The 26,415-nt window shown below is 35.9% G+C and overlaps 1 protein-coding gene across 1 annotated transcript in view; it reads right to left on the bottom strand.

The window, feature by feature from the left end:
• Positions 1 to 26,415, bottom strand: part of USH2A (Usher syndrome 2A (autosomal recessive, mild)) — a 393,292-nt gene that overhangs the window by 150,387 nt on the left and 216,490 nt on the right. Inside the window, exon 37 of the mRNA XM_014950535.1 lies at positions 10,401 to 10,580. Coding sequence (XP_014806021.1) covers positions 10,401 to 10,580 — 180 coding nt within the window. The remainder of the gene's footprint in view (positions 1 to 10,400; positions 10,581 to 26,415) is intronic.

Below are 26,415 nucleotides of genomic sequence, written 5' to 3'. Positions count from 1 at the left end.
GCTCAAAGACCTTTGTGTTAAATTAAACATCAAGATTCAGAAACTGTAGGGAATGATATTTCCAAGACACACAGTACAAATATATGAGACTGGGAAAAAAGGTAATGATTTTTCCTACCAGTAAAGTGATCTCTCCCAAAGAGCATCTTTGATCCTTGAATTAGTTCTCAGTTATAATTTAATATATCAAAACTGTCAGCAGCTTTCCTTACATTTAGACATAAAGTGATATAGTCAGCTCCACAAAGAGCAAAATACAACATTCAGGGGCTTGCTCCTCTCCCACCATGTGCTTGTGACTCTAAAGTCCATCAATATTAATAGGGAAAATCTGTGTACATCAAAGGAGACTGCAGAGAATTAATTTAATTGTATCTGTCATCACTAACAGTATGGAGTGTTTTTTCCTATATAACCAAATTCTGCCATTGATCAACATGCAAAACTCTCGGGGGGTTAATCTGCACAACGGCAAAGAGCAGAATAAAAAATTTAGTTCTGGAAATAAAACTACTATAATTAGGAGAATAACAACAAAACAGTGTATATTATTCTCTTATGTAACACACGAGGCCGAGGCCGACAAATCTGAACTATCACATTTACAGAGTAAACAAGAATTCTTATCACTTCTCAAAATTGCCCGCTGCAATGCTACGGCTGTCACTTCACGTTACAGTCTATTCCAACAGCTGCAGTATCAATAAATTAAGCTGTATTAGAAAATAGCAATAGAATCACATTCTGATGCTCATGCTGAGTATCAGCACTGATGAACAACATATGTCCAGAACTCAGTACCTGCTCCTCTTGCCCCCTTTGCGGCTGACACATACACTGCCTCACCCCGACCAGAGAAGTGTCTTTAGCCCTGGGTTACAACAGTACCTTCTCCCCCAGGAAATACAAATTATATTTTTCTCCTCTCACAGCTGCAGGGTTTCAACGGGGCAGTATTCTGCCTTCTTTGCTTATGAAGCCAGAGCTTAGTACGCTGCTCAGCCAGTGGGAGATGGGAATGTTAGTCACTTTAAGATGAATAATCCACATCTCCTTTTTTCAGCCAGAGCTCTAACAGAGATAAGCTACGATAGAATATGAAAGGTGACACCTCTGTTCCACCTAACTGTGGCAAAAATCCCTAACTATTTTTATGGTTTGGTCCCCTACTAAAAATAGCATTTCAATTGACAGAAATATGATCCAGGTGTTATCCACTGAAGCAAAATATTTAATATTTAAGGTGAATAAAAAGCAATTCAGACAAGCCTATTCAAACATGGAAATAATCCATGCAAAATATATAGTTGACTTATCTGATGAATAGGGTAAAAGGATTACAACCTTTTATACCTGACCCATCCACATAAGAATGTTCACACAGCATTAAGTAGCTACTCATCAGTTAATGTCCTGTTCTAGATACTTTTAACAAATAAACCATTTATACGAATTAACTCTTGGCTTCATTTCCTCACATAATGCTGAAGAACACATAAATCCACTGAAAACGGTGGAAGTGTGTCAATATACAACAATGAATGATCTGTTCCCAAGTATTTTTACTCAAAAGACCTTGGCTACTGTCTTCCTGTTAAAAATTGGGTAGCCTAATTGATTTAAAGTCTTAGTAACACCATCACGTTTTATTCAAACCCACGCCAGGCTGCTGTGTTTTGCCTTATATGCCACAAGATATGTCACAGCTTTTACTCCAGTCTGCACGTACAATTCACCATATGTTGAGGTAAAGGAAATACCTTGACAGTACTTACTCTATACAATACAGATTTTCTTCAACCATTTGACAAAGTAAAGAGGCAGGAAAAACTTCCTCCTCTTTGTTCGTTTTTAAAACATAGACTGAAAAGGCTAAATATTCATCACAGAAAATTTACAGCTGCTTAATTCAGATTACAACCATCAGGAACATCCTGTTGAATTTTTTGGACAGCACTATCAATTTCTTACGAAAAAACCCCTCAAACAGGCTTCTTAGTATGTAAGACCACTCTCAACTTCAGTGGAAGGAAAAATAGAGAAAAGAGAAGTAGTCTTTCTTTATATAATGCCATCTCTTCCCTCATCCAACTTCTTTTCTCTCTACATTTTCTATTAGAGCTGTTTAGATAATCCAAAATCAGTTAACCTGAATTCATGTATTTTCTACTTACACAGTGGCCGCATTCAAGTATGGTGACACCTTTCATGGAGAGGCAATCCCTCAGTTTAAGCTCAGGAACAAATAGAGAGGCTGAAAAACTTTCTGACATGTATATTATACTTTTCAGCACAAGGATGAATATCAAAATCTCTTTTACTTTCTCTTTTTAACAAATACCTGTCTTTCTGTCTATCTGTAAAATGGGAATAACAATCCTCAATCACTTTAGAAGCCAACTGGAAAGCTGAATTAGTAAATATTTGTAAAAATCATAAAATTAAATTTGACAGTATACAAATAGTAAATATAATTCAATAGTAGACACACCCCACTGTCACATGAAATACATGAATTCCCGTTCTTTCTTATTTTACTAACCTGGAATCAATCTAAGCACATATTATATTTTTGTCAGAAGAATAAATAAGACCTGCATACAGATCCAAAGGAAGAAGACAAATCCAGCATGTATGCATGAACATGCATATATTAATATATCATACGCATATTTGTGCGCGCGCATGTGCACGCAGACACAAACATTCAGAAAGAAAAGCACAATGAGGAAACCCCATCAAATGTCAGGAATCACTGGACTATAGATTCTTACAGTTGCCTTTGTTGTAAGAAAGAGGGTGGCATACAACAGCACTGCATTATAGGGACACCAGAGGAGACTTGGTGACTCTAATGCCTGATTCTTACTCAGCTTCCCTCTTCTGTCCCTTTCTGTCTTTATAGAGAAGCTTATTTCTCCCTAGGTATTCAGTCAACCAGCTCAAAGATAACTTTCTGTCTTTATAGAGAAGCTTATTTCTCCTTAGGTATTCAGACAACTAGCTCAAAGATAATGCATAGATGTTACATGGTAAGGAGCACTATACTTGGAAAAAGTAGGGAAAAGTCAAACTTAAAACACCACCAGAATACCAGAATTTAACTATATGGAAGGAAAAAAAATTAATTCTGCAAAGCGTTTTAAGAATTCAGATGCAAAGCAGAATTTAACTATATGGAAGGAAAAAAAATAAAATTCTGCAAAGCATTTTAAGAATTCAGATGCAAAATTTAAGATTTGTTTAAATTCCATTTCAGGTCTACTTCTAAATGACACAGAAAACTCCCAAACATGAGTTAATAGGAATTATTTTTAACCAGCAAAAAAACCCCCATAAAACACTTTTATGACTATGACTACTTCTAAATGACACAGAAAACTCCCAAATATGAGTTAATAGGAATTATTTTTAACCAAGCAAAAAAACCCCCATCAAACACTTTTATGACTATGGTGTTTAAGAAAGATCATCTCTGGTTTTGTCCACAGTTAGAGAGGAAAAGAACAGTGATTTGATTCCCTCTACATTTCACCCTCAGCAAGATCTTAAGAGACCCTTAATTTTTCCCCACTTAAGCCGTTTGTTTTTGGTTTTTTTTCTTTAAGAAATAAAAACATGATAAATACGTAACAGGGTGACAGAACTTTGCTGAAGGCTTACACAGTTCACTGCAAACATAGGAACTTCAAAGTTTTCTCAACTGTGCAAAGTAGCTCAAAAAACACCTTGCCACTTTACTCAAGTGCTTTACAATCAGCATGCTAACTGCCCTAATTTAGATGCTTCAATTGCAGAAAATACAGAATGAAATGACAAAAAAATAAACAACCCCAAAACCAACCCACAGACATTTGCCTTTGCTGACAGTCAATGAAAATGTCATTTTATTCTGGAAACTAGAGGAGCAGCAGTTGTCAAAAATAAATATAATAAAGTGATCTTTTTAGAAAAGTGGTGCAAATCATAGTACAAAGTAACATAAAAATTGATCCAATTCCTGATAGTGGTATATATCTGGAAAATTGTTCAAAAGACAAAATTCATGGTGTGACTTTTCAAATGTCTTCTGTATGTTTTCACTAGGAATTCCAATGCTGTTTTTTTATAGAATTCCTTCAACAGGAAAACCTAATTTATCATGTAAAGGATGTTGACTTTAATTAGAGTACTGAACCGTCTAGTACAGATTTACACAGAATGACAAAAAACCAACAACAACCCAACCATGAATAGGCTTAAAATGATATAAAAATTGCATACTTCATCTAAACTGTACAATTATTTATGTAAAATTGAAACGGATGCAGAATAGATTTATATGATGATAAACAATAGTTTTAAATAATAATTTTTGCTAAATTCCACAGCAGCCGATTTTCCCCGTTTTTATGTATTCTTCTATTTTTCAAAAGTACAACCAAGCTGTAGTTTCCCAGCATGAAAGCTGCTCTACCGCAGATTTCTTCCAAGAGATCTTAAGTACGCCTGGACCTTATGCTAAGGCTAACGTTTTGGAAAGACCGGGAGTGAGACCTCTACAAGGAGGTTAATTGCCTGCTTATACATGATCAATTGGCTATTTCAAGCTGTTGCACAGTTCTCCCTTTCTCATCTGGCACTCCCCAAGCAAGCAAAAACATCCGTGTTCTTCTAGGCAACTAAAATTGTAGGTTTGATCTTCTTGCCCTCACTGTTTCATGCAGCTCCAGAAGACAGAAAGCAGCCTAAGAGCTGACAAATATAGGTGTTCCTATGTCTGGCACATGGAAACAGCACGGCTGTAACTATGGATATCTGCCTAGCCCCGAAAGGACAGAAGGGACATTCAAAGGGAAGGAGGCAATCAGAAGAAAAAAGACATAGGTGGAGTGTCATTGCCTTCTGGCACTCTCCAGTTTGAGTCCCTACTCATAAATAGGGACTTACACTAAGGTTCCATTTAAAGCAACCTTGATGCAGTCCTTTATGATGTGTGGAGTGAGACTGAGCCCCAACTGGCTGCAACTTAGGAAAGTGAGCAGTGAAGTGGGCACCTCTGTGCCTCCTATTGCCAGAGTCTGAAGATACAACCTTCAGAGATGAGATTTACTTCTCTCTTCTCTTGCCATCCAAATCAGCCACACAAAACCAAGAATAGACACAGTATGAGCTCACCAAAAGATGTGCTGAACAGACTGGGAGTTGGGAATAAAAGAAGAAAGTAGAACTAATGAAAATGACAATCAGTTCTATACTGCACACGTTAGAAAAGAATTATTGTTTCATTAGAACAACTCCCAGTTCTCCACACAAGCCCTTTTGCAATCCCACCCTTATATCCCCATGAAAGAATCTTTCTGGACAAAAGGAACTGGAACAGACAATTTACACAGTTTACCACTAACATTTTTTAATTATCTAGGTCATTGATGAGAGATACAGGAGACCTCTTTCCCCCTCCCTACTCTATCCTGCTCTCTCCTGAAAATTCCTCACCCCTGTCAACTTGTTTGCAACAATTTTGTTTAAAAGATTTCCCTACTTCCTCAAAATTGGAGATTAAGTTATTCTGAAGTTATAGGGATATAATGCAAATGTTTGAGAATTTGGAAATTTTTTAATATATTTTTTTTAAATGAATAAAATAGAATGATGCCAGAAGATTTTTCTTTTTCTGAACCACCTTTAATTTATATTTTTTCCATTTTTAAATTATGTTTTTACTACTCTACCTTTACAAGAAGTGACATAAGAGAATATAAGTGAAGAAAAATGAAAAAGAATCAGAAGATATAGAACAAAAAGAATCCTGTTAGATTTTAGTTTTAGTCTACAGAAAAGAAAAAAAAGAAAAAGAAAGAATAGAAAAAAGGAAACACACGAGAAAAACAACTAATGTCTCATAAATAGCTGAAATTTGAAGTAAAGGAAATTATCTCAAAACAATTTTTATGGTGTGACTCGATGTGATACTCAGCATTATGGAAAAACAAACCTGTCTCACAGGGAAAATTCTAGCATATTCAGATCTTATTTTTCTTCCTAAATAATTCTGGCCTAACAGCATCATTTAGCTTTGTTTACTGATTGTTCATTCATCTAAGGAGGCCTGTTGGCTTCCATGATCAACTTGCATGAGCAAATGCTTTCAGATGTGAATATAAGTTGTATGATGTGGTTCTTATTTGTTTGCATAATTAGACCAACAATCCTATGATGCTGTTCAATATCCAGTCTCAGAGGTGTTGCTACCTAAACTAACAGTGGCTGAAATCCTCTGGTTGCAGGATACCATCCTCTGTAGATGTTGAATAAACATCAACAGCTACAAATATGTAGGCTCATTTTTTTCTCCTGAGAACTAGTCCAAGCTTGTAGGCAGAGACATGCAGCATCCCGAACATAACAAAGGACTAGCAAAGAGCAGGTGCTTAGAAACCAAGACAATATCTGACATCTTTCACAGCTAGACATTCCTATGTTGTGCAAATCAGACAGAGCATATAAATGATCAACATACCCCATAAATTATGGCAGAGATTAAAGAGACACGTCACTGTTTAGGCAAATAGGTTTTTTTCAGATTATCTTCCGGTTTATGTATTACATAGGGAATATATATGAATTCTTTGAGGCTCTTTTCTATAGATAAATCAGTACCAAGTTAATGGCTTGTAATCTCCTACACAAGGAACCACACAGAGACAATGTGATACAGAATTACCATCCACAGCAAGTTTCATACCTCTCGTCATTACTTGGGAATCTAGTCCTTTTCTGTGCTTTGGAGGTGATGATTGAGCCTCCACCTACTTTCTATCCACCTGATCAGCAGCCTGTCTCTCTCTGTTATCTCTCTTCACACCTATTTTCCCAACATGATTTATCTTCTTCCTTTCTGCATACAGGACTTCACACTCCCTTCCATGCTAGGGCTTTTGTGGTCAAAGGCAGGGAATAAATGGATTTAACTAGAGTATAAGCTATTACCAGTAGTGACTGCAACTTTCTTTTCTGTTGGCTTACCATCACTTATTACACAGCAATCCTAAATTAATGGGGTCTTCTATGTGCCACTACATAAGAAATAGCACTCATTAAGAAGAAAAATATATAACCAAAGACTCTGTACAGAAGATTTTCTCCCAGATTTTTGCAGTTTTACATCCACTGTATCATTTCAATTCATTTACCTAATTAAATTAATTCTAAACCAATTTGTTCTCCAGATCTTTTACTGGCTGGCATCCTCAAATTAATGTGAAGCACTGACTAGTATATTATTTTTTATAACTTCTACCAAAGTAGCTTAGGACAAGATAAATAGAACAAATTCATTCTTTTTGGAAAAAAATATAAAACTCAAAAAAATTTACTTCTACCTCTGCGGTATGGAATTTGTCACTAATCATTTTAAACTATGCCCTTTTATGCTTCTTCCATCTCTTTTAGCTTTCTATGCAGTTCTTTGATGTAACAAAGACAGTTTCAGACAAGATTTCAGTTCATCTGGAAAAAAAAGCTTTAAGTCTTGAGGCAAAAAGCAGTGTATTTAAAATTTATATACTCCATAATGCCTTTGTTCTGAACTTGAACATTCTGATAAAACTTCTCCGCTCTCTTTTGCTTTCCAATTGAAGATCATTTGTTCTCATGGTTTCAGCTTCTTATTATGCAACAGTGACTTTAACTGGTGGTTCCAGCATTTAAGTACATGCACAGTCATGGCTGACCCTTTCTGATCAATTGCCAATCCATACAGGTTTGACTGATAAAAGAGCCAATTAGATTTAAGCAAATTAAGGGACATCACCAATGTCAACCACTTATTAAACTGAATGCTGAATTCCATGCATACAAAACACTAATGCACCAAGTCCCATTAAGAGTTGAAATCCTAACCCCATTAGTAACTCCAGACCACTACAGGGTAAGGGTCAAAAGAAAGTTTCGTATTTATGGATTAACATTTGGATTCAGTTTTTATTTTTTTAATCTTTCCAAGAACTCTTGAACCTGCACTGCAATTTTAGTCAAGAGCTTAGATAAAATATATTCCTTATTTCTAAGATAGTTTTTTAAACGTTGACTTTAAGCACGGCAAATCAGCTTGATGAGAAATTAGGATATATTCAAGCAGGTAACACCAAAGGCTTGGTCTGCTTTATATTATGTGCAAGACATTTTAAATAAAAAAGGAAACAAAAGAAATGCATGTTGGAAAAAAAAAAGAGTATCATAATTGAAAAATAGTGCTCTGCAATAACTTCAAAATGGAATTCTCCTTTGTCCTCTATCATTCCCTCTCTTATACGGTTTTCCATCAAGCTCCATGAAGTAGTCCCCACAACACAAATTTGTGAAACAGCTTGTTTTGTTATCCTTGAAAAGAGAAAGCTACATTTTAACACTCATTTAAAGGCCATGATTTTGTACATAATGAAATCTCTTTCACTCTAGGATCATACAAAAGTTCTGCCAAAGTGAAATCTCAGCCACTGAAGTAAAAAATAAAACTCCTTCTGAATTTGGTAGGATCTAGATTTCATTTAATGATTTAGAAAGTGTTTGTAAGTGAAGAAACTGACTCCCACTGTAAAATTACCACTACACTCATAATTTAGAATACAGTGGAATTGTATGGCATTTAAAGAGTCATTATAATAAACATCATAGTAAACATAGACTGTCCTAGATATACATATGTGTCTGTATGTGTTATACACTTAGAGTGAAAATATACTATGAGTGAGAGTACTTCTTTCCTATGCACTGCTTCATTTATTATTCATTTCACTACAGATCACAGTCCAGTGGACAATAGTACAGAAGATATCTTTAATAACTCTCACTGCTAATTTAATTCTACTTAAATACACATATCCTAGTGAATGCCACATGCTTTTCAGCATGATTTTATGTGTAAATCAGGGTAATATGTTTTCAGATCATTAACTAAAAGGAAGCATGAACTAAAACCTATTTAATCAATGAGGTATTGCTTTTAAACTACCACAAGGTCATAAAAAAGATAATTTCAAAGCTATAAGTTTTCTAATTGTAATCAACAACAATCTAATAATGAAAGAAAGTGTATCTTAATGGCCGTCATAAACTTGTGCACATCCTTGCCTATCTTTACAGATCTTTTACCTTCTTATTTGGTAAAATTTTCACTACCAAATTTTGTTATTTCTACATGTAAAATTGGAGTCTGACACTGAAATTAGAAACATCAGCATCTTACTTCTCAGTCTTCAGTGAGCAGTAAAACTGAGTTACTGGTTTATTATTATGTGACAATGTATATTTGTTAATATTATGTATAATTTGGCAATCAGATTTGAAAAGTATAAAGTGTCCTGGGAATTTACCTTTTCCTTCTTGCTTAGTAATGTCATAGAAACTCTGCAGTATATTTATTCACTTTTCAGAAGTCTTTCTGTTTGTTTGGCCCCAAAGCCAGTTCCATCTGTTTGTAACTAATCTGTTCCAAGTGTAATTGTTTTGAGCTGTAAATTTTATGGGATTTTGTCTTGGTTTGGTTCTTTGGTTGTGTCTTTTGGGGTTTTTTGTGTTGTGGTTTTTTGTTTGTTTTTTTTAAACTTTCAAAGGATACGTGTGTCACTACACTATTCCTGCTCATGAGCTACACCTACACGTCTCAACATCAAGTTTTGTTGGGGTCTCACTTTAGAATTCAAAATTGCCTTAAATTCAATGTTTACACTGGCATTTAGTCAACAAGAGCTAATTCACTAGGATGTCCATGAAAAGAGAATGTAAAAGGAATACATATATATCAGGTGAAAATTTAAACTTTCATTTAAAAAACAAACCAACCCACACCCAAACATGTACAATGTTTAGGGAGTATTTGCTCAATTCTCTTATTTCAAATTTTTAAGAGCCTCATTCACTGTAAACCAGCACATGGAAATTGGCTTTCTTACAGCTACACCAGTTTGTGGCTACTGGCTAAATATATTACTGATGTTTTAACTTACTACTATTAAACAAGATATTTAAGTCTATCCAGTAAGTGCTCTTTGTCAGCACTTAACTTTTATTCTAAAACAGATTACAAAATGCAGGTAAATCTCTCTATATTCTTAGATTAGATTAGCTGTCCATGATAGAATACACCACCACACACAGAAAAAAAATGAAGTCTATAATGCACTTCTCACCTACATAATATGTTATCTATACAACTACCTGTTTTCATTCTCTAGTTCTTAAATTGAGCAATGTGACAAATTAGACACTGAAAAGAACAATTTTGTTAGTAAGAACTACTAATGCAAACACATTCTTCTGAACTACCAGTCCTCAGTTGCAATAATAAATAACATTTTGTTCAACACAGTATTTGTGTAATTGTAACATGCACAGAAAAAGCACTTTTTCATACTTACCTCCTGGAGGCATGACTATTGTTATAGCATCACTTATCAAGCTGCCCTGACTGTTGGAAGCATTCACTTGTACGGTGTAGTTAGAAAATGGAATCAGTCCTTTAATGGGTACCCATACATCGGATTCGTTGCTGCTGCGTAACATCCGAGTACCATTTACAATAGAATAATTAGCATTAGCTGTTATGAGAAAAGGAGAGAGAGGGAGAAGAACAAATGTTAGAACTTGCATCTGCTACAATTTGCTGTCTTTGTGAACCAAGTCTTACTTCTACTCAAATGAAAAGCTGCCACTGGTACCAATAACATAAAAAATGGACTATTTGGAAGAAAAGGTATTATTCACCACCTCATCCTCTTTTGCTAACGGCAAAGTGGTACTTGTACAACTTGGAAAATAAATGCATCAAACACAGTTGCAAATCTGACTGCTAAGTACTGCAAACAGAAGCCAGTTCTCAGAAATTACTCATGTTCCAGTTGCGTGACAACTGCAAATGCAAAACATTAGCGTTAATTTTTATGGCTATGAAAAAATAGTGAAACTTCTGGAATTCACTAGAAAAACACTTAACCTAGGATTTTATAAGATAAATCCATTGCATACATGAGTCATATGTAGTAAGAAATACATGTTTTCCAGCATGGCCTGCAGTCCTCTCAAAGATAATACAAAGATAATAGTTATTTGGTCTATCAGTTGAAATCACCAGAGGACACCACAGCAACGTACATTTCCTTTACAACCCTTTTAAGATCTCAAACTTAAGATAAGACAATATTCTACCCTACAAAAATAACAAAATAAATGTTTCCAAAATACCTGATGAGTAAGACTGGAAAATTAAAAAAAAGTGTCGTCACAATATTTTTTTTACTCAATGAAGTTTTCACTCACGTACCTGAGAACAAAGCGGAGCTCATTTAAAGATTATCCAGTATTTTGAACATATTAAGTGCTATATAAATAATTAATATTATTAGTACTCTCCACCATTCCATGGAGCACTCTCACATTGATGTTGATGGAAATTCTGCATTACAAACAACAGCAGAATCACACAAATCTGAGACCACAGGTATAACAATAAGATTAAACAGAATATAACTATTAAAAATATCTAAAATTAATTAAGGCTTTGTCAGAGGCAGAGGACTGAATATTCTCATCTGAGTCTTCTACAAAATCTAAATAAGAATTTAACAAAAACCTAGAAACTCTCTCAATTACATTTCTAAGTGATACTCATTGGGTTGACTCCTTTTTATGCAAGTTTCAAATGAACTGTTAAAACTGAAATATTATTAAACCTGAAACATTTTTTCAAATATTTAATATTTCTATGACAGGCACTAATGTGCATATGCACATTTCAGTCATGCCCACATTCTATTTTACCATGAATGAATGATCTGGACTTTCCTCTAATTTTGAGATTCCTATGAACAATCTGTATTTCCTTATGGTACAAATCCAAGCCACTCCATTATTTTGATGTTCAAAGAGCTGTACGACGGGTGTTTTCAGTTACCCTCCCTGGTAACATATGTAAAACTTACTTTCTGAGTTTGTTTTTGGGGGGAGAGTTTTATGAAACTCTTTTTATAAATCTGTTTTGTAGTCTAGTGCCTCATTGCTCAAATTCTACCTGGATTACACCATGCCATAGCACCAGACTGCCCAAACAGACTACAGTAATGTGAATGTAGAATAATTTTTTTGTGAAACCTGGTGGATTTCTTTTGGATTTCACTGAATTTTATTAGCCCCATTTTATAAACAGCAACGGAGACAAACTTCTTACCATGCAAGAAAACAACCACATTTTACTCATTCCACATATTGACATAACAATTCCGCAGAAGCAAATTATTTTGCCTGAGATTACTCTGTACCCATACTAGTATGTAAACCATACTAGAAAAATACATCTGCATTACTTGTTCTCAGCTCTTAAATTGTATATCAAAGCCTCCTTCTGCATCTTTGTGAAACTGTCCTTGAGTGTGATTTGGGAGTAGACACAATCCAACAAAGGACATTTCTGCCATTATCTCAGGTTTTTTGTGCACCAACAAGCAGTCTGTGACTTAATATTTGCAATGCCCACTCAACAGCACAAGACTGTCATATGCACGTATTGCTTTATGAACAATAATAAAGCCATCAGAAACAGCCAACTGACATATACATTTTTAAGGTCCTAGTGGCGAAACACTTAAGGACTCATCTGGCTGTGAATAAAAGATGCATTTTTCAAATACTTAAAATACAATGTGCAGGAAAATTTAAAAATCCAGTGTTGACAGATCAAGGCACATAGGATAGATTCAAACCTCAGTAATAAAAGTAGGCTCCCTAACAGCAATTTATGTGACCAAATAATGAGAAAATTCAACTTTTTCTATCTACAGTACAGTATGAACATGCTAATATTTTTGTTCTCCTACACTGGAGCCCAGAATGAAAGCATGCGCTTCCTCTGCTGATATTTTTATTCCACTATTAATCTTTCTTCCAATGGCTAACTATACTATATTGTTAAAAACACGGTTTCAAGTAACAGAAAAGGAATTAAAAGGATAACACTCTATTCTAAGTTGCCTGGATAACAACATTAATATACAGTAATTATACAATTAGTTGTAACATTAAATTCTAGTTATAGCAGAGTGATTACTCGGCAATTATAAGAAGTATATAATTACTCAATAATTAGGAGAAGTATGTAATTACACAACCATTTTATTCAGCTCAAAAATGAACTTGCAAATTTACAATGAGTTAGACAACACAGCAGTTAAAATTTTTTTCATTGCTTCTAATAAAAAGCTGAGGAGCACTTGCGAGTTTCCTAACCTGGAATTTACACAGGCAAAAGGTGTTTAATCCCGGCTGGCAGCCAAACAGCTTTCTGCTACTGGCAAATAAAATATTAGAACGTTTTTAAAATGCAAGTCTTGTTGGGAATGACTTGCAATATGCATCTTTGCCACTTCTCACTGCTTAAACTTTGCTTTCAGTGGGCTGGAAAATGCAGACACATAGGTTCAGCCTGACAGAAAGCGATACAGCGATAACCCTGTCATATCGCTCAGTGCCATTCCTGCCTGGACTGCTTCAGTGTGGACCCTATTTGTGAGTATAAGTGGATGACACCTCTCTTTTTCCATTTTTCACGTGTATTTTTCTCTCAATCCTGCTCACAGGTCCTACTGTAGCCTACCAGCAAGTCTGCCTTAAACAGCAGCTGCCTCAGACACTGGTAAAGCCCTAAGAAACATTGTTTTACTTCAGAAAAGTGGTTTCTACCAGAATACCTCTTTATTCCTGCACATTTCTGCCTTGTAACTCCTGCCATGAACACTCACTAGCATTCCAACAAGCAAGATTCCCTCAAGACACAGCTAACATGAATAACCTAACTAAGGAAGCAGAAAACAAACTCCTACAACTGGTTCACCATGTCCTTCGAGACTTAGACACGCAAGCACCCTTACCAACAGATGAATTCAGGTGGAAGGGGTTAGAGCCACCATCTCCTATAAGCTTTCAAAAGAGACTAAACCCTCTGCAGACACGAAAGTCTTCCCCGTGCTCCTTTTTCTTCCCATATTTTTGCATTGTGATTTTTTAATAATTTTACTAGCCTTCCTGCTTATAAGGCTCTCCGCATTTCCCTCAATATTTCTGTGGGACTTCTTTGGATAAGCCTGGTATTTAAGAAAAGGCTGTGCTGTTTTCAGTTTATTCCCAGTTTATAGCAGATCAAAGTATCTCAGTTTTTCAGGAAAATATTATATAAATGAAGAAATTAAGGCTAAAGAGTATCTATGTTCATACTTAAAAACTACGTATACTTGAAACTAAGTCAAGTAATAAAACATGTTTACCTTAAAAAGATACACAGATACATATTCCATTCAAAATCATTGATCAAAAGTGCTAAGCTTCACACAGCGTTCTAGCTGGTGAGTATTTGTGTTTGAAGGTTCACTGTGGTTTTGGGTGGACACTTTGAGGGGGGGTCCCAAGCAGACACGCATTCCTGTTACTGAGTACCCCTGTAAATAGATGATTAAAGCTCCTCTGGGTTGGTGGTGCGTAAATTACTGCTGTCCTGGGTCCATCATCCTATGGGGTTCACTAGATTGAAATAACATAAATGGGTATCCTTTTCCATTCTTGTTATAATCATTGTCACAAGAATTTTAATGCCTCATATATTCCGTAATTTTTTTTCTGTGTGCTGTACTGCTCTGACCTTTTCAATATTCTGTAATTTGACTGGCTGGCCATTTCAAGTTCTCTCCTTTTTACAGCCTTATTAACTTGTGGGAAAGAGGTGAAATGGACAGCCAATCAGAATACATAATATTGCAAAGGTCACAGTAGTACAGTATAGTATCAGCAGACACAGAATACTGTATATTAGTCATTAGGGTTCTGATATCTTATTCATGTGACAAAGGTTGTAAGGAGCATAGGAAATGGCACAACATGAAACCATTCTTATGACAAAAACTGCAATGGAAAAAAGAAATAATACAAACTAAATGCATTCATCTTGCATTTTAAAACTATTTTTTTCCAGAATTTGCCTCATTTAATGGTACTTTTCTCATATGGATGAAACTTAACATTTTTAAGGAAAAAGATAATAAACTGAGACCTTTTTTTCTATGTATCAAACAGTAAAAGCTCACATTTCATGTGTGGGCAATCTTTTCGAAATTACCAAATACTTTCATTACTACCATTGCATTTGTGATTGTTAAAGTTTAAACTTAGCCATTCTAATGTGTCAGTATCACAAACAAGTTGACACAACTATGCTGCTGAGTTTAGGAAGCCAGGAGGCCGTGCTAATGAAAAATATTTCTGGGCACTCACATGCTTTGCTTTTCTTTCCCTAATCATCAAGAGCTAGCTGTCATTATACAGAAGACACTGGTCAAAAATCACCTTCCTAATAATTTTCTGTTCATATTTTTACAGGACTTCAACAATGAAGCTGCCTTTGTAAAACAGAATATTTCTACCTCTTCCTATTTGCGGTGTCACAGAAACTGGCTGACTTCTCATCTTACCCCTAGATTTGTCTGAACTTAAGTGATATTACAGGACCATAATCTGTGAAACACAGAGAGATTTCCATGTAAAAAGTACTTAAACCTGAAACACTCAGATCTTATAATCACAAATGTTTAATGAGCTAATATTTTCTTTCAAGATAATGCGAGGCTTTAATCACAAAAGTACACTATATATTATATTCTACTACATGGAAATGGGTATTTTTGGGCTAGTTTAAGGCTTTGTATCATGATCTGAAATATTATCACCAATCTATATACTGTTTCCATTATGTATATACAGGTCCTGATAACCCCTTTTCCATTCGAGAGCATGTTGCTTCACGATATTCAAACGGATAGAAGCAGAACTATCCCCACTGTAGAAAAAAAAGAATAAAGGTAGCAAAAATCCAGTTCATATGAGGATCTAAAGAATTATACAAAGATTACTTAGTTAACTATCACAAAAACTTAGTTATTTTTATGCCTGCTTTATATGTGTGTGAGCATACAGAGGTTAAGCATCTCATCTTGGGCCACAGAAAAAGTTAACGTAAGAATAGCACAACAGAAATTAAATGAGAACTCACTTGTTCCCCACTTTCCCCTCATCCTTCCATTTGTCTCATCCTCACTGAGCACCAATTTCTGTCCCTGTCCTGGTTACTGGCCCCCTGTCACCAAGCCATTCTGGGGGAAATTCTGTGAATATGAACACTTCCTCTTCAGTAAGCTCATTCTTTTGTCCATTAGTTTTGCCTATTCTTCAGCCTCATTAACTTCCACACAAGCTACTCCTTTCCTCCCAGCTATGATTTTTCTTCTCTCCTTCTGTCCTTTTCACACCGTTTCTAGTGCAATATTCAGAATAAAAAACACGACTTTCCATTCATTCGATTATCCCAATAAAATACAGCTAAAATCTTTCCCCAACATTACTGGTGATTCTTTTGCTAAGAAATGTAATAATGAACTTTTTTCCAACTGTCATCCCAATTGTTATACTCGATTGTATGAAGTGGTTTCTGCGCTTTGACAACATACTCCTCTTTTCAACAAAGCGTTGGGGGAGCAGGTTGTGTTTTGCAGTGGGAGATTTTTGTTTTGGGGTTTTTGGTTGTGTTTTGTTTTTTCAGATGAGCACATTGCCGATTTTGCACCCCGATCTCCTTAACCGCTATTTGTTCCTCTGCTCCTGAGTTGACAGATATACTGTTCCTAAGGACATAGCATGGTCTCAACCCATCAAACTGATGGGTTTTCCAAATGAGGCAAGATGGGTAATTTAAAAGCACTGTGGCAATCCGGTAAATCTATGAATCCAAAATATTCATTTTCCTGTAAATAATGAACAATTCCCACTACCTGCATTGAAAAAACCTTATTTTTTTCCTTTTGCCCTGGTAACTAAAGAAGCCTTTAGTTTTCAGACTAGAAAATATAAAACATTCAAAGAACAATATGAAAGTCCTGATCACCACATACAGCAGAAATCTAAAATGTGAAAGACCCAGATGTAGTTTCTGACCGTACTACACAAGTTGTTTCTTTGACAGCTCAGTTTCCCTCACTTTTTACAACAGGCAAAGGCACCTTCTGTGACTTTCCACAGACCTAAGTTTGGTACAGCTACCTTAGGCTCTGCTGAGACATACAGAACCCATAGACTAAACATTCTCTCTGTCACTCTGAGCTGGACTCTAGTACAGGCTGGGGGCTGATGCTGGAAAGCTACTTTTTTCCTTTGAAAAAGACAGGGAGGTCCTGCTGGTAAATAAGATGAACATGAGTCAGCAATGAGTCCTTGTGACAAAGAGGGCCAACAGCCTCTTGGGCTGCATTAGGAGGAGCATTACCAGCAGGTCAAGGGAAGGGATCCCTCCTCTCTATTCAGCCCTGATGAGACACGTCTGGAATGCTCATCCAGTTCTGGGCTCCCCAGTAGAAGACAGACATGACTTACTGGAGTGCTGTCCATGCAAAGATGATTAAGGGCTTGAAGTATCTGTCACACAAAGAGAGTTTGAGAGAACTGAGGTTGTTTAACCTTAAGAAGAGAAGGCTTGGAGGGGGAAGAATCTTATCAATGTGTATAAATATCTGATATGAGAGAGTAAAGAATCCAGACACTTGTCAGTAGTATATAGTAACATTACCAGAGGCAATGGGCACATATAGAAAGACAAGAAATCCTGTTTAAACAGAAGAAGAAACTTTTTTTTTACTGTGAGGTTTGTCAAACACTGGAACAAGTTGCCCCAGAAAAGTTGTGGAGTCTCCATCCTTGGTAAAATTTAAAACCCAACTGGACACTGTCCTGGGCAATGTGTTCCAACTGACTCTGCTTGGAAAAGGGCGTTTGGACTAGGTGATCTCTAGAGGTGCTCGCTGACCTCAGCTGTTCTATGATTCTACAAAAATTTGCAGAATACTTCAAGAACCCTAAGGCAAAGCAGGGGTAATCATTATGATGAAAGCATGCTCCTGTCAGTAGAAATAAGTGATCATTAGTGTTACAAACACAAAGGAATGTGCATTTATATGCTCATTAATTCTATGGACTGAAATATGAATAAAGCCCTCAGCTTGATGGGGGAGTTCATACAAGAAAGTCAGCACAGACCCACCCCATGGATAGTAAATGACTACAGCCAAGATTGGACTCAATCATGATGGCAGACAGAGAAGAGTGTTAGGTGTGTGGTCTCATCTACCCTTTTAAGCTTCCAGTTCAGTGCCATGAGGCTTTTAACTTAAAAACCTCTGTATTTGTAAGATTAAACTGTCAGGAAGAAACTTTTTTATTGGAATCACTGTTTTCGGTTTTCTCATTACTCTTTCATAAACATAGAAATGTGCAATGAGTTTTGCAATTGAATATGTCTCATTAAGATCTTCCAGTCTAAACAGTGTATTCAGTATAGTGTTAAATCTCTGCTGTAAGTATATTAATCTATATTGTAACTCACTTTGCTGCAACAGCACCAAGGGCATCAGTCCTGGACACCCTCCCACAGTGTGCTAAGTGTTGTAGGGACACACTGTAAGAACTCAAGCCATGACCTAAAGAAATCATAAAATAGAGTGAGGTCACCCAACTCTGGAAAGCATTCTATGAGTAGAACAAATTTATGTGGATTTCACAGAGGCTTCCAGTGTCCAAGTGCTCTTATCCCGACACGAACAGGAGAAGGCATCCCAGCACAGTTTAGTAGCCCAAGTGCCATAACATCACATTGTCTATAAATAACCTGAAGGCACCAAATAGCAAAAATGTTTGCTGCACTTGGAATTTTGAGCTGATGACAGAGCATATAATTATTGATTTAATCCATTTTGTTTGAGGGGTTTTATAGACAAATGATCAGACTTTATAAAGTTCATTTCAGATGAGATTTTACACACTAAAAAAAAGAAATCCAGAAACAGGTAGCTTTAAAATCTTCAAGTTTGTTTTTTCATGGTTAGAACATTCATTCTTTAGCTGCAGCAGTACATAAATGGAGATTATCACAGTATCTGGTTTCAGAATCTATGCCCATAATTCACAGATGCCAATAAGAATTTTCCATTCTCCAGGGACACTATCAGAAGGAGACTAGCTAAACACACAGAGCAGAACTCGGAGTCTCAAATCCATAATCAAATATATAGATTGATTGTGTCACTTGCACTTGTATTGATTTCAATTGGAGCAGCTGACCCAAGGGAATAATAAAAATGTGGAATAAAACTGATTTATGAGAACAAAATAAATCCTTTTGTGAGTGGTAATGAATTGGTACTATTTAACCCTTTCAATCACAAAGGGAGAACACTATTTATTTTTTCAGAATGCTGAGTTAGCCAAAAAGAAGTCATATAAAAAATGTCAATACTGTCAAATGCCATTACACTTCATTGTAATACTTTGGAAGGAATGAAGCTCTAAACTTGATCTAGGATTTTTATTTGACATAAGACATTCTTTTGGCTTTTCCAGTCACCTTACATCATAAATGATGCACTTGTAGATTGAAAGAACCACAGAATCGCTCAGGTGTTTGTTGTAGTTACTCATAGAGTAGCTCCCTCTAGCCTACTCAGGGCAAAACCATGTAGAGTAACATAAACAGCCATATCAACTGCACAGAAAAGGATGCTTATCATAGTATCTTGATCTTTCTGGCATAACACTAGAAAGTTACATAGTCAAAATCTAATTTGATTGTCCTTATACAGTTCAAATAAAAACTTCATCAAAGTTTGTCAAACAGCAATTTTCATCATGCTTTCTCTAGTTGAGAAAATAGATTCTACCCTAATCTCTAAAGAGAAGTATATTTGCTTGAAACAAACACATACAAGCATCCAAACACGGTATCTTCATCTGCTGGAGCCCTAGTCAGACTATATATATTTTGTTTGGGTCACATATTTACATCGTTGACACTAATAATTTTGTGTCCGATGTCATAAATTGGGGTTTTTTTTGCATTTAAGATTTACCATAAATACCTAAGCATTGTCAATGTAGCTTCCTCAGCCTTCATGTGGGTTAAAAGCTCTAGAAGACATTCATTAACTAAAAGACTGTTTTCATAGGAGAACTGATTGGCAAATTCCATTTTACTCAATACTGTTTACCAGTGCCATGTCCAGAAGATTGCTATTATTCCCTAGACTATTCCAACAGAGCAGGGATAGTCTCAGAGACTCTCCTGCTATTGGCGGTCACCAGGAGTTTCAGCTGGTTAAGCAGTTCTCACAGAAATTGGGTTCAGTCTTAAGTATCTGCTTTATAACATGAAAGCCAACAAATTACACCATACAATATAGAAACAGACCAGCCTATATGTATGTGAAAAAAACATAATTATTGAACAGAGAGGTGCAGAAAATAATTTAAAACACTATCTGCAGTCTGATGCTAGAGTCTTCACCAAAGAAACAGTCCAATGTAGAATTCGAGAGACTGCTTTCATTTTGCTTTCCTCTGAGACACTTGTACCAAGGAATAGAAAAGAAAAGCATTTCTGGAGCTGAAGGAAATCATGTTACTAGATGGTGTATTGTGAAGCTATTCAAAATCTACTGAAACTTGACTAAACGTTACCCAAAAAGTGCATGCAAAACTATGAGTTTTCTAGCCATGCAAATAAAACTTTAAATGGCACCTTACTCAGTGCCAAAATACCCCTGCTCTAGTGAATGGATTAAACATGACTATTGAAAATGGATCACACATCCCCTTTTTTTCCCCCCTCGAACATCTTTAGAACTAATGACTGTTATTAGTGAAGTCTGTAGTTGAAACTAAGGAGACAGACACACAAAATGAGGGAGGAAGAGGATGAACTATGAAAAATCTCTTTAATGGAAACTTAGAAAAGCAGCTTAGGGCTCCCACAAAAGCATCCTACTTTGGGAGTAGGGGAGGGTGTCTCTCTGGTGCAGCAGGTGGCAATGATGAATATGCCAATGCTCATGGCAGGGATGATGATTTTTGCCATGCTGTCCCTCAACCACTAGATAATTTCCATTGGGAACTGCTCAAACTCCCTGTTGGCTGTTCCCATTTATGGGATGCTATTTGTGCTCCGTGGAGCATGCTAACACGGTGCAAGTGTTGTACAGCGATTGGTCACTAAACATCTGTGTACACATATTAATGGAAAATACCTATCAAGCATTTAAATTATTATTATTGACTTTCTTGTGTACTAGTTTGGCAAGGTAAAGACCTGGTGGGGAGAGGCAATTCTCAGAGCATCAGAGCTGCTGCCATGAAGATCCTCTGTAACAACACTACTGGGGTTTGCAGGTGCAAGGCCATGAGAAGAGTAACCCAAGAATAACAGCATGGGAACTGTAACAGAAAATACTTCCAGAGAGGCTCTGGAAAATACTGCCTCAGCAGCTTCAGGGTCTTTAGCATTAGTAACCTTAAGGCACTAAGGTGCCTTAGGCAACACCATAGAACAAATTAAATATTTCTTTAGATATTACAAAGGTAACTGGTAAATTACCAGTATCATTAATATCACCACAATTTCTCAGATCAACATTCCTTTTGAAAACTTTACCCTTCCTTTAAGTTCAAGGATCTCTACTCTCCTTTGGTCAGATTCTTGAAGAAAGGATTTTATTTTATTTTTATTAGTGATATCAAGGATTACTACTAGGTAATTCAGGTTGCAGAATGTATAGGTTTACTGTGCAAACCTAAATTACTGGAGAAAAGTTGGAATGACTTTCCCTGTCCTCAATAGATAATGGTCTGTCCCTGACACAGGAACACATCTTTATAAACAGCTTTGGTAAGTGATCATATGCAGGAATAACACAGTCCTGAGTGTTATCTATTATGGAAAAAATATTTAGATTTCTTTGGTACAAGCTTTTTGAATGTTCAGCAACATGAAAATAAAGGGTTAATAACTACTAACAATAGGAAAAAAATTAGCACGTTTTTTAAGAATTAGCTCGTCTTGAAAATCGCATGCTTTGGTTACATATATAGAATGACTATGCTGCCATTTTGTAAAAGAATTTTTTTTGCAAATGTTAAAGCACATTCTGACTTGTATCTATTGTCATGTACTACATATTCAGCTGCAGCGACTGTTAATGCAAATCTATATTTAGATATTTATATTTTGAGGTAACTATGCAAATAACCATGCTTAAAAGAAATTCACTACAAAAATTGGTCTAACAATTTTCTCAGAAATGTTTTAGTCATTTCTGAAACATGTTTAATTCTCAAAAATTGTTGTGTTTGTTTTAAATTGTCAGATCTAAGTGTAAAACACTTACCCCCTCCTGCATCTTTCAAGATAACACCCCACAGAACTTTCATTCTCAATTCTCAAGCCTTCAAAATCAGACAGCCTAGGAACTTTAAGGGGCTTCAGCATTCTTCATGCCACTTCTGCTGGCACCTGCGGGTAGCATGTCTTCCCCCAGCAGACATTGCTTTTTTGCACTAGCTTGATTTTACTATTACCTATTTGAATACGGATTGGTGAGTGTACTGAAAGCATTGTGCCCAATTAGGATTATAAGAGGAACCTTCTAATAGAAGATAAATTAATAGATGGTGTGTGTTTCATTCTATTTACTTATATATATGGTAAATATTAAACTAAAAAGATTAGATGAACAAAATTCTAAGGTATATATGTAAAAGTCAACTTGTTTATAGATGTAGCTGCTTTTTTTTCTCCCCCCCCCACCAAAATGCTGTATTTTGCCATCAGATTTCCCCAGAGAATGAGTAGGCTGCAAGGAAGCTTTCTGGCACAGAACTTCAAACAGGCAGTTACCAGATGAATAATTTTCCCTTTACAAAAACACCAGATGAACTACATTGCTGAAAAGTAAGAACCCTGGATGATATGTCAACAACAGAAGTTATGAAAACTAAAAGAAAAAAAAAAAAGGAAAGAAAAAAACCCAAACAAAACTGAAAATAACATACATTGACTCCTACATGCACATGCAACAAAGAGTTCTGAGTATAACCCTGCAACTTTGTGTTGTGAAACTCCCTAAGGACATATAGTTAATTAAGGATTCTCTTTATGTCAAACTTGCATTCAAATGCATCACAACATCCAGGGGACTACAGATTTGGATTCATTTTGTGCTAATGCAGTCATCTGACACAGGTAGGAAGATAAGAATTTCCTCCAACTCTCTCCTCTGGAAAAGAGGTAATACCTGATTCTTCCTGTACTAGAACTTAATTTCAGATATCCACATGCAATTAAAAATGTCCCTGTATTTAATCTAAACTACCCTGAGGGTAAATAGGGCTGAATAAGGAAACTATTTGAGGGAAATAAGCCTGACTCTGTCACCTTTCTTTCCCCCTCAAGTCCTCTGAGAATTGGAAGTGTATCAGATAATAACAAGAACTTTAACTCCTCTTAAATAGAAGAAAGCTGTTTGTGATCTGGTAATACGACTGTTTCACACCTTGGACTAACCGGTTGCAAAACAAACTCCTCTTTAAGGCTTTTTCCAAGGAGGCACCAGGACTTAAATGACTTGAGGCAAAGCAACTTGTCTTTGCAGGAAAAAATGTTGCCTGAGCATTGCAGAATTGGAACAGAGGCCTCAATTCCTAAAATCCTATTTGATCTCTATTTGCAGTTTGCTGGGAACAAATACTCTTCTGGAAAACATACCTGTATAGATCAGAATGGTGAAACAGACTCAACAAAGCTCCTTCCTGTATTTAACAAGTCCTTTTAGTGAGAAAGTTTGTCAGAAAAATAAGCAGTTGAATTAGAAAATGAAGGCTAATTGATACAGATATTTCTCTTGCGCTCATTGTTACAGCATGGTCAAACTATGAAAAAATCCATCATCAGCATCCTCTGTTGGCAGAAAATCCAAACTATCTCCTGCTGATCTACATTTCAAACTTGCAATTCCACAGTGACCTTTTCAATCACTTTATGATAGTATTTCTTTCTCTTCCAACTTGACTATTGATAAATGGTGTACACTATATACCAAGACCTTGTCATGCTAGTATCTAAAAATGCAAAAGTATCATCAGCGGTATCAGAACTAAACAGCAACGAAAAACCAGGACATGCATTAAGAAACATTTATACTTGATTCAAAAGTCAGGAATTTAGGGAAGTTGGTATAATTAGAACATTCTCTCTTGCTTTTATGTATTACAATATAGTCTTTTCTAATATATTGCTTTTACCATAAGAGGATAAATATTCCCCACCCCCAAAAAAATCCCACAGCAACTTTAAATCTTTTGCAAACTATTTATGATGACCCGGCCCCATTAGAAAACAGTCTAGAATTGAATACAGCTTATTATAATGATGAAAATAACCAATAAACTCTCAGGCTGTTCATTTTAATTCCTTTGAGGTATGCATATTTGTAAAAACAGTTGGATGGAAAGTTATATGATATCTTAAACAAATACAATGAATGGCAGATCCATTTGGTGGAAAAACAGTGTACATAAAATATTAAGATAGTCAGAGACACACATATGTGAAATTTGAAATATTTGGAACAGGACAAAAAGGGAGCTAAGCCTGGGGACGTCTATAGAATATTCAGTACTACATCAGCCGGTGTCTCTAACGTGTTGGAATAACAAGTTCATGACAGAGAAAGTGTTAACTTACATGTTATTTAAACACTTTCCATGTCATCAACCTGCTATCTCAGGATACCATATGCTATAGTAGGGCAATGATAAGATAACAGCACATCAAGCACAATATACGTTAGGGATGGTGGTGTAAAAATATAGAAATAAAACATGCATTAGGAAAAAAAAAAAAAAAAATCACTCGCTCTCATAGTGGTATCCTTTGCCCTGTCCAAGGGCTATACTTCTGCAGAAGTATTTTCAAAAAGTGTGCATCTCGTGAGTCCAGCCCTCAGAAGTGCAACGGAACGGAACGGAAAGGAAAGAGAAAAAAAAGAAAAAGAAAAAGCTATGGAGTCATGTTAGGTTCAAATGTAGACCTTTCAGATCCCATGTAGTTAAGTTACAGTTGAAAAAGATGGTGATATAATGAATCGAGCTCTTTTATCACACAAAATAACCCCCACGTTATCAAATTATAGATACCTCTGCAATATGCCCTAACATGCTTAAATATTTATTCAGGTTTCTTTAGCTTCAAATCTCTCTAATTCTATTTCATTTAGAAATAGATATCTAGCTAAGTAAATTAAATATCACATTTTCTAGAAATGTTGCCACAATCTGCAATTTTTTTTCATAATACTCTTTATACCTGATGGACTTTAAAAAAAGTGGTTCTTGGCATTATGTAGTTGAGAATCCCTACTTTCAAATAAAAACAGGTCATGGCTAGAATAACTCAGCTGGCCAGCCAGTCAAGTAAAATCTTCCCCATCTCCTCTTCCTTCATAACAGACATTATTTTGACATCTAGTAATCTTCGAATTACTAGAATTGATCTGTTTGCAACAGAACAAAGTTAAAATTCCATTTAATAAGAGCTGACTGTGTTGTTCAGGAAATTATTTGTTAATCTATTAGAGATTCATATTCTTACCAGAAGCTTGAGGTTTTAATTTACAATAATGAATGTAAATAAAGATTTTTTTTAATTGAGGGCTGTATACACAGAAATTACAAAAATACTAGTGTGGTCACTGCAACAAACTCTTGTTAGGCAACAATCCTCAAAACCTATTCAGTTGTGTGACCTTTCAGGTCTGAGATCTAAAATCTGTTTCTCCAGTTTCTGAAACTGACAGCTTAACCTACTGCTGAGTGAGCCACCAGTTCAAGTGATGGGCGCAACTATTTTGATGTTTATATACACCCTTCTAGGTAAATTCCACCTCCAATTTTTACATTTAAATCCCTGTCTCCTTAACAAACATTGCAGCAAAGGATGAAATACAGTTGTTCATTATGTCAAGAAAATACCAATTAGTCATCAGACAATTCAATAAGCTTTGTGTAAATCCAGTGAACAGATGATGTCTTATATAAATTTGATGAATTAATGCTTAATTTCCTTCTTGCATACCCCCAAAACAGCCAGCATAAATGTCAATTGCTAGAGCTCTGACTTCTTGGGGGGAAACACTCCTTATTTATTTAGCATTGCAAAGCAACGTTTCAGCAACAGTGAACAAACGTAATGAAATTTTCTGGGTTCCATTCCCCAATGATTCTTTCACCACCACCCGGCTCTCCTGAGTTGAACTAACACAGCAGCCACTTTAAGTCAACTCTTATAATTGCTTCCAATTTGCCTGTTTTGCTTTTGGCAATTAGCAAACTGAAATGTTATCATGAAAGAGTCCATCTCATTTATAAGGCCAGGTTTTCCCTCCACTAAAATATGCAGGCACTCTGTTCTTTATTACCAGCAGGAGATAAATGGCTGGTTTTCGTTGCTGAAGAATATATAATGGTTAA

The sequence above is a fragment of the Calidris pugnax genome, unplaced genomic scaffold (assembly GCF_001431845.1).
Source record: "Calidris pugnax isolate Ruff unplaced genomic scaffold, ASM143184v1 scaffold24, whole genome shotgun sequence".
Classification (NCBI taxonomy): Eukaryota; Metazoa; Chordata; class Aves; order Charadriiformes; family Scolopacidae; genus Calidris; species Calidris pugnax.
This window is presented reverse-complemented; position numbering and strand designations above follow the sequence as displayed.